The 14,511-nt window shown below is 40.4% G+C and overlaps 4 protein-coding genes across 7 annotated transcripts; 2 read left to right on the top strand and 2 right to left on the bottom strand.

The window, feature by feature from the left end:
- Position 1: 1 nt before the first annotated feature.
- On the bottom strand, positions 2 to 4,257 carry amz2 (archaelysin family metallopeptidase 2). 2 transcript variants are annotated; one of them, XM_080872519.1, is made up of 7 exons: positions 4,126 to 4,257; positions 3,314 to 3,392; positions 2,633 to 2,806; positions 2,363 to 2,491; positions 1,989 to 2,152; positions 1,631 to 1,807; positions 2 to 895 (listed from the first exon to the last, which is right to left on the bottom strand). In XM_080872519.1, exons 2-7 carry the CDS (start codon positions 3,390 to 3,392, stop codon positions 740 to 742), a joined length of 879 nt encoding a protein of 292 aa, XP_080728645.1. In that variant the 5' UTR covers positions 4,126 to 4,257; the 3' UTR covers positions 2 to 739. The 2 variants fall into 2 exon arrangements, with proteins under 2 accessions (XP_080728645.1, XP_080728644.1); XM_080872518.1 differs by having other exon boundaries at positions 5 to 895; positions 3,104 to 3,392.
- On the top strand, positions 4,210 to 6,459 carry LOC308390470 (protein VCF1). Its single transcript, XM_080872520.1, has 3 exons — positions 4,210 to 4,805; positions 5,186 to 5,291; positions 5,517 to 6,459. The coding sequence occupies exons 1-3, from the start codon at positions 4,789 to 4,791 to the stop codon at positions 5,772 to 5,774; spliced, it is 381 nt and encodes a 126-aa protein (XP_080728646.1). The 5' UTR covers positions 4,210 to 4,788; the 3' UTR covers positions 5,775 to 6,459.
- Positions 6,460 to 7,519: 1,060 nt separating this feature from the next.
- tepsin (TEPSIN adaptor related protein complex 4 accessory protein) lies at positions 7,520 to 13,136 on the bottom strand. Of its 3 annotated transcripts, none has more exons than XM_080872501.1 (13): positions 13,026 to 13,136; positions 12,656 to 12,728; positions 12,276 to 12,367; positions 12,074 to 12,167; positions 11,913 to 11,980; positions 11,724 to 11,805; positions 11,302 to 11,373; positions 11,033 to 11,224; positions 10,719 to 10,902; positions 10,162 to 10,275; positions 9,742 to 9,820; positions 9,525 to 9,659; positions 7,520 to 9,405 (listed from the first exon to the last, which is right to left on the bottom strand). In XM_080872501.1, the coding sequence occupies exons 1-13, from the start codon at positions 13,062 to 13,064 to the stop codon at positions 8,788 to 8,790; spliced, it is 1,842 nt and encodes a 613-aa protein (XP_080728627.1). In that variant the 5' UTR covers positions 13,065 to 13,136; the 3' UTR covers positions 7,520 to 8,787. The 3 variants fall into 3 exon arrangements, with proteins under 3 accessions (XP_080728627.1, XP_080728628.1, XP_080728629.1); XM_080872502.1 differs by having other exon boundaries at positions 11,033 to 11,221; XM_080872503.1 differs by having other exon boundaries at positions 12,656 to 12,783; positions 13,026 to 13,111.
- A 153-nt stretch (positions 13,137 to 13,289) lies between these two features.
- Positions 13,290 to 14,492, top strand: ndufaf8 (NADH:ubiquinone oxidoreductase complex assembly factor 8). The gene is made up of 3 exons (XM_080872646.1): positions 13,290 to 13,576; positions 14,099 to 14,209; positions 14,296 to 14,492. The coding sequence occupies exons 1-3, from the start codon at positions 13,496 to 13,498 to the stop codon at positions 14,314 to 14,316; spliced, it is 213 nt and encodes a 70-aa protein (XP_080728772.1). The 5' UTR covers positions 13,290 to 13,495; the 3' UTR covers positions 14,317 to 14,492.
- The last annotated feature ends 19 nt before the right edge of the window (positions 14,493 to 14,511 follow it).

Below are 14,511 nucleotides of genomic sequence, written 5' to 3'. Positions count from 1 at the left end.
ATTCTCTAAAACCCAGCAGACAAACTGACAACATGTTCATTCACTGAACACAACATTTATTTGAAAACATGCAAATTAATCCCAGAATGCACAGATACACTGACAGAAAAGAAATTTGCTGGCTTAGTCTTCCAAAACCTGTAAACCTATAAATGCTAACATTATATGATAAATCTTATATACATACTACATGTTTAATTGAATTTACATTGTGCAAACACAGGTTTCCAAAGTGCTACCATCACGTCATTAAGTAAAATAGAGTTGTTTAGTGTTTTAGTCTATGATTTTAAGTGCTTTCTAAGCATCACATTGCACTGGGGGCAATATTTTTCAGATTGAAGGAGCTGAAAAATAAACCACTGACCTTCTGATCAGTAGATGACCCACTCAACCACGCAAGATGCCCATTACATATGGTTTTGGGCTTTAATCAGCACAGTTCAGTAGACTGTTTACAGTGGCTAGCCAATACTTAGACTTTTGATACATAAAATCTACTTTGATAATCAAACAGCAACACAAATGTTAAGAACAGAAAAAAATTGGATGGAGGGTGTAAGAAAGCACTCTCAAGTACCTTCATCAAAACACCAAATGACGGAGGAGGTACGGCTTTCTATTACTCCAGTAGTGTTAGACCTGAAGAATAAACATTTTTGGGATTGTAAAAAGTGCTTGTATGACTGAGTGGATGAATGCAATTTATAAAGTGCTCAAATAGAGTAAAAAAGAACTATTATTGATCCTTTTCCAGTATTTCCAAACACCTGCAGACCCAAAGTTTGGATGCATTAAAGGCTTCGGTGGGTTTTGTAAAGTGAGGTGTGGTATGACTGGCTGATGCCTTCACTGATGTTTGAGTCTGATCCTCGTCCATCCAGTGAAGTAAGGCCTGATAAACAGTAAAAAAAAAAAAAAAAAAAAGGTTAACTGATGTTTATTATATTATTTTATATTATTCAAAATATAAATATTATAAAAATATTATAAATATTAAAAATAAATATTATTTATTTTTTATGATTTTTATTTGATGTATTTCTGTGTATCTTTCCATTTTTTATTTTTATATGCATTTTCAATACTGTGTGGGAGATTCTTGCATTCTTGCTTTGACAGTGACTGTTACCAGATGCTTCATAAACAACAAATAAGTGCAGTGTGATGACATTTCCACAAAACGTGGAAAACAAAATAAAGTACGAGAAAAAAAACGCCAAGTTAAAAATCAAGCCGGCACTGTGAAGCAGCCTGTGTGAAATATGTTTTTTACTATCTACTTGCTCAGCGCATTGGGGTCAAAATTCAGTCTGATTTAAAGGCCCACTGTGAACTCAAGCATGTCAGGTAGGCTGAGGACACAGTGCAGCGCATAGATTTAGCTAGAAATCTGAAATAATCAATATTTTTAACCCATGACCCCACATCAAATAAGTACTCAGATGAACTCTCACTATTCCAGCACAGAGTATACAAAGACTATATCTTTGTTAAAATAACAATGGTCTGATAAACTCCAATTAATGTCTTGCTGGTGCTGTATTTATTCAATAACCAAATAGTAAAGAGAGTAAAGGGATTAATATTGTAATTATCTCCTTGTCTTCAGCAATCAATGTGTCATTACCTTGTATCTTTCAGCTATATTGAAGCCGATTGCGAACTGCAGTTTGCGAAGGCAGATGGGACAAAAGTCCAAGGGCCTTCGATCAGACTCATCGAGGTGGTTGGAGCCTTGCATGACACAGCTCAACCACTGGCAATGTGAGATTCCAAACATGTGGCCGATCTCGTGAGTCATTGTCTGGAGCAGAAACACTAAAGTTACAATGAAGACTAAAAACAGACACAAGAGTGAAGGTTTACAAGGGTCTATGGAAATAAGTGCTTTGATAAGACATGTTGATACAAGTGGGCAGATCATGACCACTGGCAAACCAACAATAACTAAATACATTAAGTAAACTGAGATGTTTCTTAGTAACCTTGCAGGATCGAAGCAGCAGAGAGCTAGTGATCGGTGGAGTGTAATAGCCGTCAAACACAGAATAATCCTTCTGCCTTGGCTGAAGATGCTTCTTCAGCCTTCCAGCATAACTTCTCTTATAGAAGTTGTCATCATATCTGGCAAAACTGAAAATGCCCATTCCTGTACACATTTAGGAAAAATTTGAGGAAAGGAAACAGGAAGCTATCTCCCCTCTAATGTATTTCACTTTAGCACTATCTAGTGGCTACTCAGTCACATTGCATCACACACAAAAAAACTAAGCATCTCCTCCCCAATGCTCATGGAACAAATTGCATCAAGACGGATTTGTGTTTGAATAACCTAGTGCTTTGCTTTTAGAAACCTCACCCTCTGTCAGAGAAGCTTGTCCAAAGACAAAGTTCCATGAATCTTTGGGGTAGAGGTCAATCATTGTGATTCCAACAATACAAAAAGCATCTTTTGGTTTCCTCTTCTTCAGAAATTGTAGCAGATCGCCTTTAGTTAAAGAGAAAAACAGTACTGACAAAGAAAATTGCACCAACCCAGATTGACACTGCAAGGAAAATGTCCAAAGTCACTAACTGATATGGAAAAATGTTAAATGTACGTTTTTTGTTTTTATTTTTAAGTCATTACCAGTAAGGATTTGAAGGTTGTAAGAGTTACTGTTGACCCTGAAAGAGCACTTTGTTTCAGACACTGCAACTGCTGGAAGCAACTTCACAGAAAGCCCGTAGAAGAAGGCTTGGCAGTAATCTCGCAGCCACTCCATATACTGGTCTGTCTGGGCAGCAACTTCTCCAAAAGAACCTACAACAAACAAAGTGCAGAATTAAGCCTAAGCAACCAAGTGGCATGCTGAATTTGGAGACCACACCCTTTTGTTGCACACACTAGACATACTTTACCCATTTGTAATGCCCAAAATTAACTGACTATAGTTTTTTCTTTCTCATTTTTTCTTCTCATGCTCTCTATGTCCACTGCTAAGGGCATCAACTGAAAGCTACTGAATCCTGTAAGAAACATTTCACAACTCCCCACACATACTCCGCTAGAACTGAGAGAAATAGAGATTCTGAGTACATGATATGCAGATATGCACACCTATGGTTTGAATATAAATAGTACTCTGGCTTTCATTTGGGGTCTTGCGATAAGGCTTTCTGTAAAAGGCCTCAAAGTCTTTGGGCTCCTCGGGGTGAGCGAGGATCCAGTCAGAGTCAGAGTGCACGGTGAGGAGTTGGAAAAGGGAACCCGGCTGCCCAGCGTGGAATCCTTCCTCCAGAAGGCGCTTTTCTTCTTTTGTGTACTTACTATAAACCTTAGTTAAATACTGAGAATTGGAGACCAAAGCTGTATGGAGTTTCTCTGGAGTGTACTGGATCACCTTCATCTGCAGGAGAAATGCATTGCATTAACTTGAATTACCCTGCAGACAAGACAATGTTTTTTCCCATCTTTTATCCCCCCATCACATAAATTGATTCTTTTTACTCCTTTTACATGGATGTCTTGCTCTCTTTGGATGCATGTGGCAAGGAAAAGTTTGACATTTTGAGAAATGTATTTGTAAATGTTTTTGCTTTCTTGCCGAGAGTTAGATAGGAGGACTGATCCACTCTAGTGTTTTGTGATAAACATTAAGCCACCAAGAGATCAAAGTAAGCTAAACTAAAATTAAAAGGGAGTGACTGCACCTGGCCAAAACAATTACAATTACGGTCCGACTACTTTGGATTCTCTGAAGGGAGGTACTGTGTGTAAAATGGCTGTACTTCCTGAACAGTTATTCTAACTCTTTTGTCAAACCCCTTCAATATAAAAGCTAAATACTTATGCACTAATTGTAGGCTAATTATATCAGGTCAGTCCAGTTCTGTCAGCAGCTAAATAGCGGAGACTGGAAGAAGAGAAAACCATTATCACACATTAATAGCAGCTACATTACATTACAGTAAATATAAACTCACAAGCTAGCTTAATGCTATATGATATTTTCTAAAGAACAGTTAGCAAACGCGTTTTTGCACTTTTGTTCGACACACAATAAAAAAACACTTAAAACACTTAAAAGTACAAATAAGGCAAATGGGTCAATAGGGAAGGATACAATAATGAGAAAATACCTTAACCGACACTTCTATTTGTTCACACCGGAAGCTATATTTACGTCATGTAAACAGAGGGGCGGGGTTAAAGAAAAAAGAAAGCTCGCAGTCGCGATTGTCTTCCAAAAGACTTCGGAGTATCACGTATTGTAGTGCAGACATTAAAATCAGATTTATCGTAAACTTGCCGGTCTGGTTTCTCGTAGCGGACTGTTGCAAACTAAAGAGAACAATTCAACACGCTTATTGGCAAGTAGACGTCATACGAAAGCGGAAGAACTTTCGGTTAGTGCAGCTAAAGTTAGCTAGATAAGTGGCTACTCAAACGGTAGCAGGTAGCAGCTAGCGGGCTAGCTTGCTTCTTTGCTGTCATGACCGGGGCTCCTCGAGATTTCACAGCGTAAACGAGAATACCTAGCAACTTGCTTGTTAGCTTTTATTCGTTCGGCTAAATTTGTGGCCCCGCCGAGACGCTGGCAGAGCGGAGATTTTTTGCTTTCCTGTGGCTACCGGTGCTTCTTCAGCCGGCTGAAGATAGCTCGTTTTACACACCCTGGACTTCCCAGTGAGATGAGAGAGAGCAGCATTGCCAAAGCATTTAAATAAGACATCTTAACCCGGCTGACAAGGAGTGTCAACCTTTCTGTTTGCCAAAAATAAGCATCCGATAAGACTGGAGAAATGCTGACTGACAGCAGGTAAAGACGAGAACATACATTTTCACAATATTTCACAATTATTTATTATAGGATCATCACCATATGGAAAAATACACTGAGTTATTATGTCATTGTAATTCAATGTTATGACTAAGTCACATTTTTCAGGCATCCAAGTTCTAGTCATATAATATAGCTTCATACAGACCCCAGTAAAGCTGTGTAAGTCTGTATGGTCTCATAGTACCAGTGCCACATGCCTGTTCATATAACTGCTTCAGCCTGTGTTGCTATTTTTGGTTCCTCGTCATGTACTCTCTTTCTGATACTCTTGGCTTCCTCCGCCCAATCTGTCTCCCCCTCCCTGCATCATTTCTGTCACACAATCTCTCTGTTCCTTGCATCGCTGTTTTGTACAGGAAAAGGCACCATAGCTGCGACAGCGAGGAAGACCAACAGCTGAGGCCTCAGGCCAAGAGGTCAGGAGGGGGTCCCTCGTTGCTTGTATCAGATTTGGACTCAGAGGTGAGACACATACATAGATTGTGGATTTGCTCCTGATTGTCTATAAAAGTTGACGTCTTTTACCTTATAATGTAAATCTTGCTGCATTTTTGCAGATAGAGCACGTGTCTTGGGATCACATACAGTGCGCCGCTGTCAGAAAGAGCTTAGACCGTCTTTATTCACAGGCTGTGCATCCATCTGTGAAGCTGCTGTTCAGACTCCAACTCTGTTCTGTGTTTGCAGTCTTCCAGCAGTGACAGCAGCAATGGGATCAGCAGTCCAGAGAGAGCAATAGTGGCCACCACCAGACCATGCATACACAGCCAAAACAGCTGCAGGACCCAGGACCCCGTCAGCCCAAAGCCCGAAGTCTCTGCCAGCTCCTTGCCGCACGGTTTCCATGGTGACGGAAGAAGTGTCTCATATGACTACATCAACAGAGTCCTGAGGGAGGCGCACTTCAGCAGTCTGCAGACCAGAGGACGACCAGGGTCGACATGACCGTGACCTCCGGCCCTCGCCCGACCTTGCCTCCTGACCATTTTGTCCCTCACCCATCAGTGTCAACACTGCTGGCATGATGGTGCCTCCCAGAAAGCCTCAATAACACCATGGGGTCAGGTGTAAGGCGATGATGTGTAGGGAATAGGGTTGCAACAGTATGAGATTTTCACTGTCTCTGAAAATATTATGGTATTACAAAGTTCTTATCATTATTATTATTAATAACAACTTTTTTATTGATTGAAATGTATGTGGCATGATAACTTTCAGTTGTCGTACCATCGCACACGACATATTATGAAAACAGCATACAGCTGCAACCCCACTGGGGAGGTTTATGGATCCTGGGCTCATCCCCACCTCGACATGTACCATTTGTCAAGATCATAAGCACATCCGCCTTTCCATGGCCCAGCCACTGTGGTTTTCTGTGCAGTATCGATGTGTACGTGTGGATTTGTGTGTATGTGTGTGTGTATGCATGCACCCCGTGCACTTTATGAAGAGGTCTCCTTCTCTTTACATGCGTGCGTCGATGCGTGGACATTTTCATTGGTGCTAATCACAAGAAAAGTGTGATGATGATGATGATCCAAAGTGCTTGCAGAACTAAATAAAGCTAAGCACTTTACTCTGGAAGTCTTTCTGTTTACTCTTGACTGGGACAGTCGGTCGCTTGTTTCCATCAGAGAAGTGGGAGTTATTGTGATCCCATATGGAGAAGGCCAATGGATTCACTCCTAAGGAGCACGATCAATACAATCCATTAAAGAATATTTTAGGCTTTGTTTTCTCTAACCAAAGCTATAAAGTTAGAGCATTCTACTTTTTGCAGTCACTGGCTAAATGAATCTAAAATGTCTAGGTGTGGTTGGTCAGTGGGTTTAAGAGGATGGAACAGAGATCCTCATAGACTTTTTGGCTGAAATCCAACCTTAGATTAAACCCTGGCTAATTATAGGTCCTTAAGAAGGCACTGTGGAAAGTGCAGGTCAGGCAGCACTCCGCTCGGCACAGCGCTTCTAACAAAAACAGACTCTTTAAAATAATTTAGAACCCAGTGTTTACTTGTTCCACATTTTCCACATTGTGTATCTGTGTGTCATAAGCCGGTCAGCCATACTTGTTTATGGGTGGTTTAATATGACCAGTACACTGTGTTTGGAATAAAATGAAATGTAAAAGTGATTCATATGTAATTTCCCTGAATCATTTGAAATAAAGTGTTGCCAAAAGTGATGTGTGCAAACATGTCGGATAAAAAAAACAAAACAAATCACATCAAGACTGCGTAGTGGTTAGTGCTGTGACAAAAATACAGCATGCTTTATTGTCCTGCATGTTGAACAGCTTGGCTTGTGTTCACTGAACTGAAACACATCAGTGGCGTTCATTATAGTACAATTACGCTGAATTACGATTTAGGCGTGTAGTTTGAACTACATTCCACTGCAATAAATATGTAACTGAAACAATGAAGGCAAACCTTTGCTGAAATGAGAAATCCTTTATGACTGCTTACATATGATCAAACAGTCGAGACATTAGTTATGCACACACAATAACCCAAAAATATTAATTCCCCCAAGTTTTTTTTTTTTAAATCATGCACTCTACAAGTCTCATTTTAGTCAACAGAGCAGACATAATAAATAAATTTCTAAATTTACACTTGGAACATTTACAATGACTTAATAGCTTAGTACCAAAAATAATGGAAGACAACTCTCTTTTGATTTGAGTTCATAAGAAAAGCGACTGTAGTGCAAATTTCAAACAGAGGTTCTCCCCCTCAGAGGTTCAGGCCGTGCTGCAGAGGTGGAAGTTGTTACATAAAAGAAATCCTGAGAAAAAGCAACCACCAGTGTGCCCCGCAAAGCCAAAACACAGTAACTGCGTACTTTATTAGATTTAAATTTAGGCCTACATCTGTCATTTTACTATTTAAACATTATGATTTCACAGAAGTGTCATTTTTAGGGAAAATGGAAAAGTAGCAGGTTGGAGCATTTTTGTTTGCAAATGATGCAGGAACTAAAACTGGTGCTGCTGAAGACTAGCCTCGCTTAGACTTTGGTTTGGACTTTTATTTGATCAGCCTTCCAGATATTGAATAAGCCTTTTCATAAACCATGATTTTTTTTTTTAAAGAAGTATTTATTCATTAGTTCTTTTTCCCCCTCATAACACATGTCAAGGCTGTGCTTTCCTTGCACTATGTAGAAAGGGGACCCATTATGTTTTTTATTTGCTTAAACAGATGGAAGTTTCAAATAATGAGGTCAGTGTTTGCTCAAGTAATTCTTGTAAACTAAAAGCTCAGGCTTCAGATTGATCGAAACATTTTTTTCCTACCCGTCTCTGTATGACATCAGTGAGAGCAGATACCCCTAATGAGACCACCTCAGGTACACAGATCTGGCCATGAGCACAGAAGAGTAAAAGACAGCTCGTTTCTGACGGTGAGGATGAACTGATGAGCTGCACTGAGGCCCAGTATGACATAAATAAATGTGATTTTGAACTGTAATGTCATGCAAAGCTGCACAAGAGTCTTGGATTAAAGATACGGAGGTGGAAAAACAGCTTAAGTTTTCTAAAGTAAATGTTACAAAGATCTCTCATTTCATGTTTTCTGCAGTTATTGTCCTGTAACTTTGTAAGGCAGAGTAAAGACCTCTTATCCAAGACAACTTCAGTCATTAAATACTTTTAAAATACACTGCAGCAGACAAAGACCTGTCTTTAAGAAGACAAACCATCCATAGATGGACATGATCTGCAGGCTCTATTTATGAGTCCCAAATCTCACTCTTGGCCCAATTTGCTGTTTAAAAACAGTTTCTGAAGAGGCACACAGATAAGAAAAGAAACTGAATTAGAATCTGCTATCCACTTACAACTTAACTGGTTGGATCTTGGTTTGGAACATTAAACAGGTTTCCAAAAGGATCAACGCATGATGACATCATTGGTTTAAAGTAGAACAGCTCTAAACGGTTGCCTGCAATCAAAAGTTGAGAAAGGAGAAAGCTGATACTGACTGGCTGCAATTAGATGCAGAGGAACTGCAAACTGAGGGAACATCCTCACTGGTTTTACTGGTGATAGATGAGTTCACTGAACAATCGGACTTATGCACAGCGTCCATCTCCTTTATCCTGTCGCCTATTTTGTCCTCCACCTCTTCATGTGATGTTTCACTGTTACACAGCGGCTTTCCTTTGGTCACCAGCTCCATGCCACTGAACAGAGACAGTCTGCTCTGGGGGTGTGGCTTACTCTGAGGTTCACATGAAGCAAGGGTGCTTTTATCTTGAACAGTCTCGGAATCTTCAGCATGCAGTCTCACCTCGCCTGTCCTTACTGGTTGGACCTGATCTTCTGCTAATTCGTGGCTCTGAGCCAGATCCTGACTAGGAGGGGGAGATGGGTGCTTTGGTGGTTGAGTGACACCTGCAGATGAAGTGTCCGGCTGTTGAAGTTTGAAACTGTCAAACAAGTGTGTTGGCAGTAAATTGCTGCTAGAGGTGTGAAGCTGATTCACTGTTGCCTGATGGCTGTTCACTGCATCCTGCCTGGTAGCATGCAGAGATCCGCCCATCAAAGCCTCAAACTGTCGCAAGATCTAGTCAGAGGAGATATGCAGATTAAAAAAAAAGAAAAAGAAAAAAAAGCACAAATAAGTATTATTGGGTTTACTACTTGTCCTTAAGTAGTAAAGTAGTCTCCCTCTGCTTCGTTTACCTTGGTGGCTTTATTTGCCACCGGTCCTGGAGGGCCCTCGCTCAGCTGGCGAAGTCTGTGCTGTGTGGCTCCAAACATTTGTTCCAGAGAGAGGAGGTCAGAGGTCATCAGGGATGCGACAGCACACAGCGCCCGCTGCAAGAGTAGACAAACAACACTATAATCAGAGTAAAGTTGAAACAAAGAATTCTGATTTTCGATGTCTTCTCATTGTTACCATCTTAATGGTGTAGGAAGGATCTTGAAGCTTGCAAGACAGCAACTCCACCACAACCTCACAGTTAAGAATGGAGCACCTGACAGAGTTAAAAAAAAAAAAAAAAAACAAAGAAAAAAAAAAAGAGAGACTGAAATCGTGCCACAAGTCCCAACAATTTACTGCATCACAGAAACCAAAACAACCAATAAAAAAGCTTAAAATAGAATAGAGTAAAATAGTTGAATTAAATAAAAATAACACAAAAGCAGGAGCACAAAAATGTATAATAAGATGAAAATAGCTCAATTAATAATATTAAAAAAGGCAACTGAATACAATCAGGAGTTTACTAAAAAACTAATTAAAAATGAGAAACCAGCTTGTAGAAAAGAACCAGCCCAGGCTGTTGTGTTTTAAATGGGATTTTGGTGCACTGACTCTTTGATGAAGTGTTGGCTCTCCTCTCTGGAAAGGAAAACTTTGGAGCCTTCAGTCAGTTTATTGATGAGTGCCATCTCCTGACCACAATCCCCTAGCTGCAAGGCCTCCACCCTGGAAACCACACAAAGTATGAGAGGAAAGTAACAAACTTAAAGAAAACACAGGCTTATAATGCTCAGGAACATGGCTTACTGCATAGAAAAACTGACAATCCTGGCAAAAGGTTTATTCTTAGGTGACCAGTAAACAGTAAATTGTACAAACTGCACACAGAACATTTGGAGATTATGCTACAAGCTCCTAAATGTGACTGCACTGGAATAAAAACAGCTGGTTTAACAAACTACAAGCCCTCTTCAAACATGAACAATTTTCTGATGTTTCCTTTTCTCGTGTGTCACACAACAGGAGATTAAATGCACTGTCACTGTACAGGCATTGGGTAAAGTCTGTTTAAAATCCAGTACTTGCTCTCAGCTAATGCATTAAAAAGAAAAAAAAAAAAGGCTCGAGGGCATGATGTGTTAAAAAGGTTAAACTTTTTTGACACTGACCGATCTGATAGGTCCCCACTGCTCTCTCTGCTGGCCCCTGATTGGCTTCCTGTGCCAGCTGACTTGCTGCCCACCGACGCCCTGCTATTGGCAGCGATGTCCTGAGAGGAGTTGTGAGAGGAGCTGTTGCCACTGTCCGTCTCTTCCCAGCCACCTCCTACCTGCCCCGGACACCACTTAGTCACTGGTGAAGTGAAGACACATGAGGAAAACCTTAATTTATAAACATCTGTTCGCTACTAAGGCTTCAGTTGATACTTTTTCCTCAATCTTGCCTCAATAAAATGCGTAATTGTGCCAGCTTCATTTCTGACCTTTCGGTCTACAAGCAGGCAGATTATAGGCACACGCTGGCACGGCCACCTCTATGGGTGCAGAAGGCGCCACCACGGCCCGGTAATGGTTGTCATGGAGACGGATCCCCTGATGCTCAGTAGGGGGAAGGACAGCGCTCGCCACCACCTCAGCTGCTTTCTGAATCTTATCCAGAAGTGAGTCGCTGCCTGCTGCAAGGCACAGGTCCAGAAATTTACACACACAGTAAGTTTGATTTGTATGTACTGTGCAGCTCGGCTTCCCTCACCTGTCCCCTGCTTTCTTGGACTGTATCCAAAACCCTGCATTCCTGATCTGTGGGAAGTGGCCGATCCCATACCTAAAGAGAATGAAACAAATTAACTATTGTACACACAATGCAATTTAATGACTACTTCTTTCATCCCATCTACAGATACCCATTCTCTTCTATTACTTGTTTATTACATGGCGCTAAAGTCAAACCTGATAGCAAAGTGATGTACAATAGTTTGGCATACAGGACGTAGTACATATATTTGGGTCTTTAAGTCTTTAAAGCTTATATCTTTCATCAGGAAAATTATACTTTCTAATTCATTTTTGAGTTATCACTTTCACAAACTTTGGTGTCCACGTCACCCGCCCGCCTGCCCATCTTTGAAAGATGAGTGCCGTTTATGGTCATAATCAATGTGTGTTAGCACTTACCCATTGTAGGGGGGGCAAGGTTAGTTGAAGTGATACTGTTTTTGGAGGGAATGACATCTGTGAAAAGTAAGCGGGCCACTTCCTGTAAATGGATGAACGGCAAAGAATAAAAGTTCTTATTCAAGCCACCTTCCCTTTCTGTGTAACTAACTATATTGAGATGAAAATACAAAACAACCCATGTCGTACCTGTGCTGTATTCCTCACTTTCTCATATAATGCTGTGCCATGGATGGGATCAGGAGGGCCGCTGTAAACTTATCAAATAAAAATTACCCAAAGTGAATATGTATGAACGATGGCAGCAGCAAAATAATGAAAGTTGAACGCACAAATGAGAAAAATCTAACCGGATGCTTGCTGGATGAAGGTGGAGTTCCTTCTGAGTTCTGTGAGGAAATGGTTGGACCCATGACCACAGAGGTGGACAAAAATCTTCAGCACCTGATACACCAGAAGCAAGAACAGAACCCACACTTACTCGTAAACTGCAATCAGCAATGTACAGGTCCTTTAAAGAGACAGAAACAGTAGCAAAAGCAATTCTCTCACCTTCAGTTTGACATGACAGGACTCCACTTGTAGCCTCTCCAGGAGGTATTCCAACAAACACTGACCACAACCTGAAGACTCATGGGAGATTTCTACAGTGTGCTTAGAATTAAGGATATAACACTTCATCACACAGATATTACTACTCCCATGGTTTAGCTGGTATAAACATTTGACTGATAACCCACGTGAGACCTTTTCTTCACACACACAAAAAATATAATTTTAACCTATCCTATCCTAGCCATGCTCAAGGTATGTACCCATCAGTGATTATGTAGAGTCATGGCCACAGCCTACTTATACAGCTCTAAGATGCAAAAGAGGCCAGCAGGAGTAGGAACTTTTTGCAGTCAACAGCAGAAGCAGCTAAAGGATACTTCCAATCTCCTGGAAAAGGTAGCCAGGACAGGGGTTTTCATCATCTGCTGTAGCCTTCATCAGGGTGGGCACCTTGGATAGTTAGACGAAATTGTGGTTTACCACTTCGGTTGACCGCAAACTGACCCTTAAACCAGTGTGCAGCATTAAGTTTTAACGAAACAACCTGACACGTCCAGTGAAAAACAGAAAGTAAAAAGCCAAAAGATGTTTCTTAAGGATGTTAGCTAGCAGGCTAAAAGAAAGCTATGGTTTCGCAAAAGCTAATAGATTTAAATAAGTACGTCAACGTTACGTGACATTTAACATGTTCGTTTCGGCTTCTCTGTGTTCTTTTTTTTTAAAATAACGACTGTCGATATTACTTACTTTCTGAAGAAAGGCTAATCGTTCCATAAATGTTGCCATGATTTAGCAGTCCCAGCTGCGGGTTACTCATCTTCCTTCGAGGTGTACGATGGAAAGGCGGGGCTTGAGGTGACCGCTAGCCAATAACAAAACACTAAGCAGCAATCCTCGACTCTATTGGCGTTCTGGTTAAACCAGGAGTTGGAACATGACGAATCAACCTTCAGAAATGTTTTTTCTGACAAGGAAATGAACGAATCATAGTTCAGATTTTTTTATGGGCGTAAACAGTCGTCAACATGGCGCTGCCCAGGGTTTTCACCGGAGCTCCGTCTGTTAGTTGTATGATAAAAATAATTTCGGTTCTTTTGAGTTGTCAGAGGTTTTAAGAAACTATTTGACACGAAAATATTGCTGCTTCGTTTTTTTTAAAATCGTTGACTTAAAAAATTTACCAGATATTAAAACAAATCTATTTACGCCTGAACAGCATGTCTGGGTCAAATGTCTGGAGTCGCACTAGGGAGAAAATGAGACTTTTCCCGGAACTTTTTGCACAGTGTGCGAACGAGGTAAGTACATGGTGGAAAAATACTGCTTGGTAGATTATCCTTTGAACGGGTTCAACTCTGGAACCTCTCTTCTTCTCATTAGATATGAATAAACTTAGCTGCCTCTCCCATCAAAGCCAGCTGCCATCTCTACAGCAGCTCCCAGTAGGGGACATCCAAAATATTTCCTCATTTAAGCTTTTAACAATATACACGTGCTGCCATGTACTTTATTATCTCAAGATGTAGTTTACAAAAAGACCTACCAGTTAATTATTCTTTAAAGCACACATAAGCACTTGTTTGTATTGTATTATTATTTTTTATTACTAGATTTACCTAGTTAACATTTTAGAGCATGGTTTAGCTTCTGGTGAATTTTTGGCAATAAAGTTAATGTGCCAATTCTTAATAAACAAACAGTGGAAATTAAGTTAATAAAAATGGGTACATTTGTTAATAAAACATTGGTCCAAGTAATGCAGTTATTTATTACATTAACAAATGTGCTTCATGTGACGTTTTAATTTGTGTGTTATTCAGGCAGCAGTGTATGGAAAGTGTGTAGCTGCTACCACAACAGGCACACAGGAGCTGAGGAAGGATCTGTGTGCCAAAGAGTTTGAAGCACTGAAGATCTGCTTTACCAATGCAGTAAGTGCCAGTGTCAGCAACTGTCACACTGAAAGTTCTGTTTAATGTTATCCATTTACCTATTTATATATTTGATTTTATTACAGGCCAAAAAAAGAGCCAGATGAATGGAAATCATCCAGGCTTATCTGGACCAATCTCAAGAAGACCAAGTTGACTGACTTTTGATGCTAAGAAGTTTTTCACGTTGGTGTGGTTGAGATAAGCCATTAAGAACTGCCGTAGTCTTTAACGTGAAAACCTGTGCGTGTCTGTGTGTAAATAAATAAAACCCTGACTTTGATGTTTCGATATATGATCTT

Source organism: Rhamphochromis sp. 'chilingali' (assembly GCF_963969265.1).
Source record: "Rhamphochromis sp. 'chilingali' genome assembly, chromosome: 22".
NCBI classification, from domain to species: Eukaryota; Metazoa; Chordata; class Actinopteri; order Cichliformes; family Cichlidae; genus Rhamphochromis; species Rhamphochromis sp. 'chilingali'.
Note: the sequence above shows the minus strand (reverse complement) of the source record. Positions and strands in the feature narration are given on the sequence as shown.

Bases quoted from the DNA above. Each gene is read 5' to 3' on its own strand.
- amz2 (XM_080872518.1), bottom strand. From the start codon at position 3,392: ATGAAGGTGATCCAGTACACTCCAGAGAAACTCCATACAGCTTTGGTC. The intron at 2,492-2,632 runs GTAATGACTTAA...CTTTAACTAAAG, and splicing joins CAACCTTCAAATCCTTACTG to GCGATCTGCTACAATTTCTG. The intron at 896-1,630 runs GTAATGACACAT...ACTGTTTATCAG, and splicing joins ATATAGCTGAAAGATACAAG to GCCTTACTTCACTGGATGGA.
- LOC308390470 (XM_080872520.1), top strand. The intron at 5,292-5,516 runs GTGAGACACATA...CTGTGTTTGCAG, and splicing joins TATCAGATTTGGACTCAGAG to TCTTCCAGCAGTGACAGCAG.
- ndufaf8 (XM_080872646.1), top strand. From the start codon at position 13,496: ATGTCTGGGTCAAATGTCTGGAGTCGCACTAGGGAGAAAATGAGACTT. The intron at 13,577-14,098 runs GTAAGTACATGG...TGTGTTATTCAG, and splicing joins TTGCACAGTGTGCGAACGAG to GCAGCAGTGTATGGAAAGTG. The intron at 14,210-14,295 runs GTAAGTGCCAGT...ATTTTATTACAG, and splicing joins AGATCTGCTTTACCAATGCA to GCCAAAAAAAGAGCCAGATG.
- tepsin (XM_080872501.1), bottom strand. From the start codon at position 13,064: ATGGCAACATTTATGGAACGATTAGCCTTTCTTCAGAAA. The intron at 11,225-11,301 runs GTGAGGGAAGCC...TGTGCCTTGCAG, and splicing joins TCCAAGAAAGCAGGGGACAG to CAGGCAGCGACTCACTTCTG. The intron at 9,406-9,524 runs GTAAACGAAGCA...TCCTCTGACTAG, and splicing joins TGGCAAATAAAGCCACCAAG to ATCTTGCGACAGTTTGAGGC.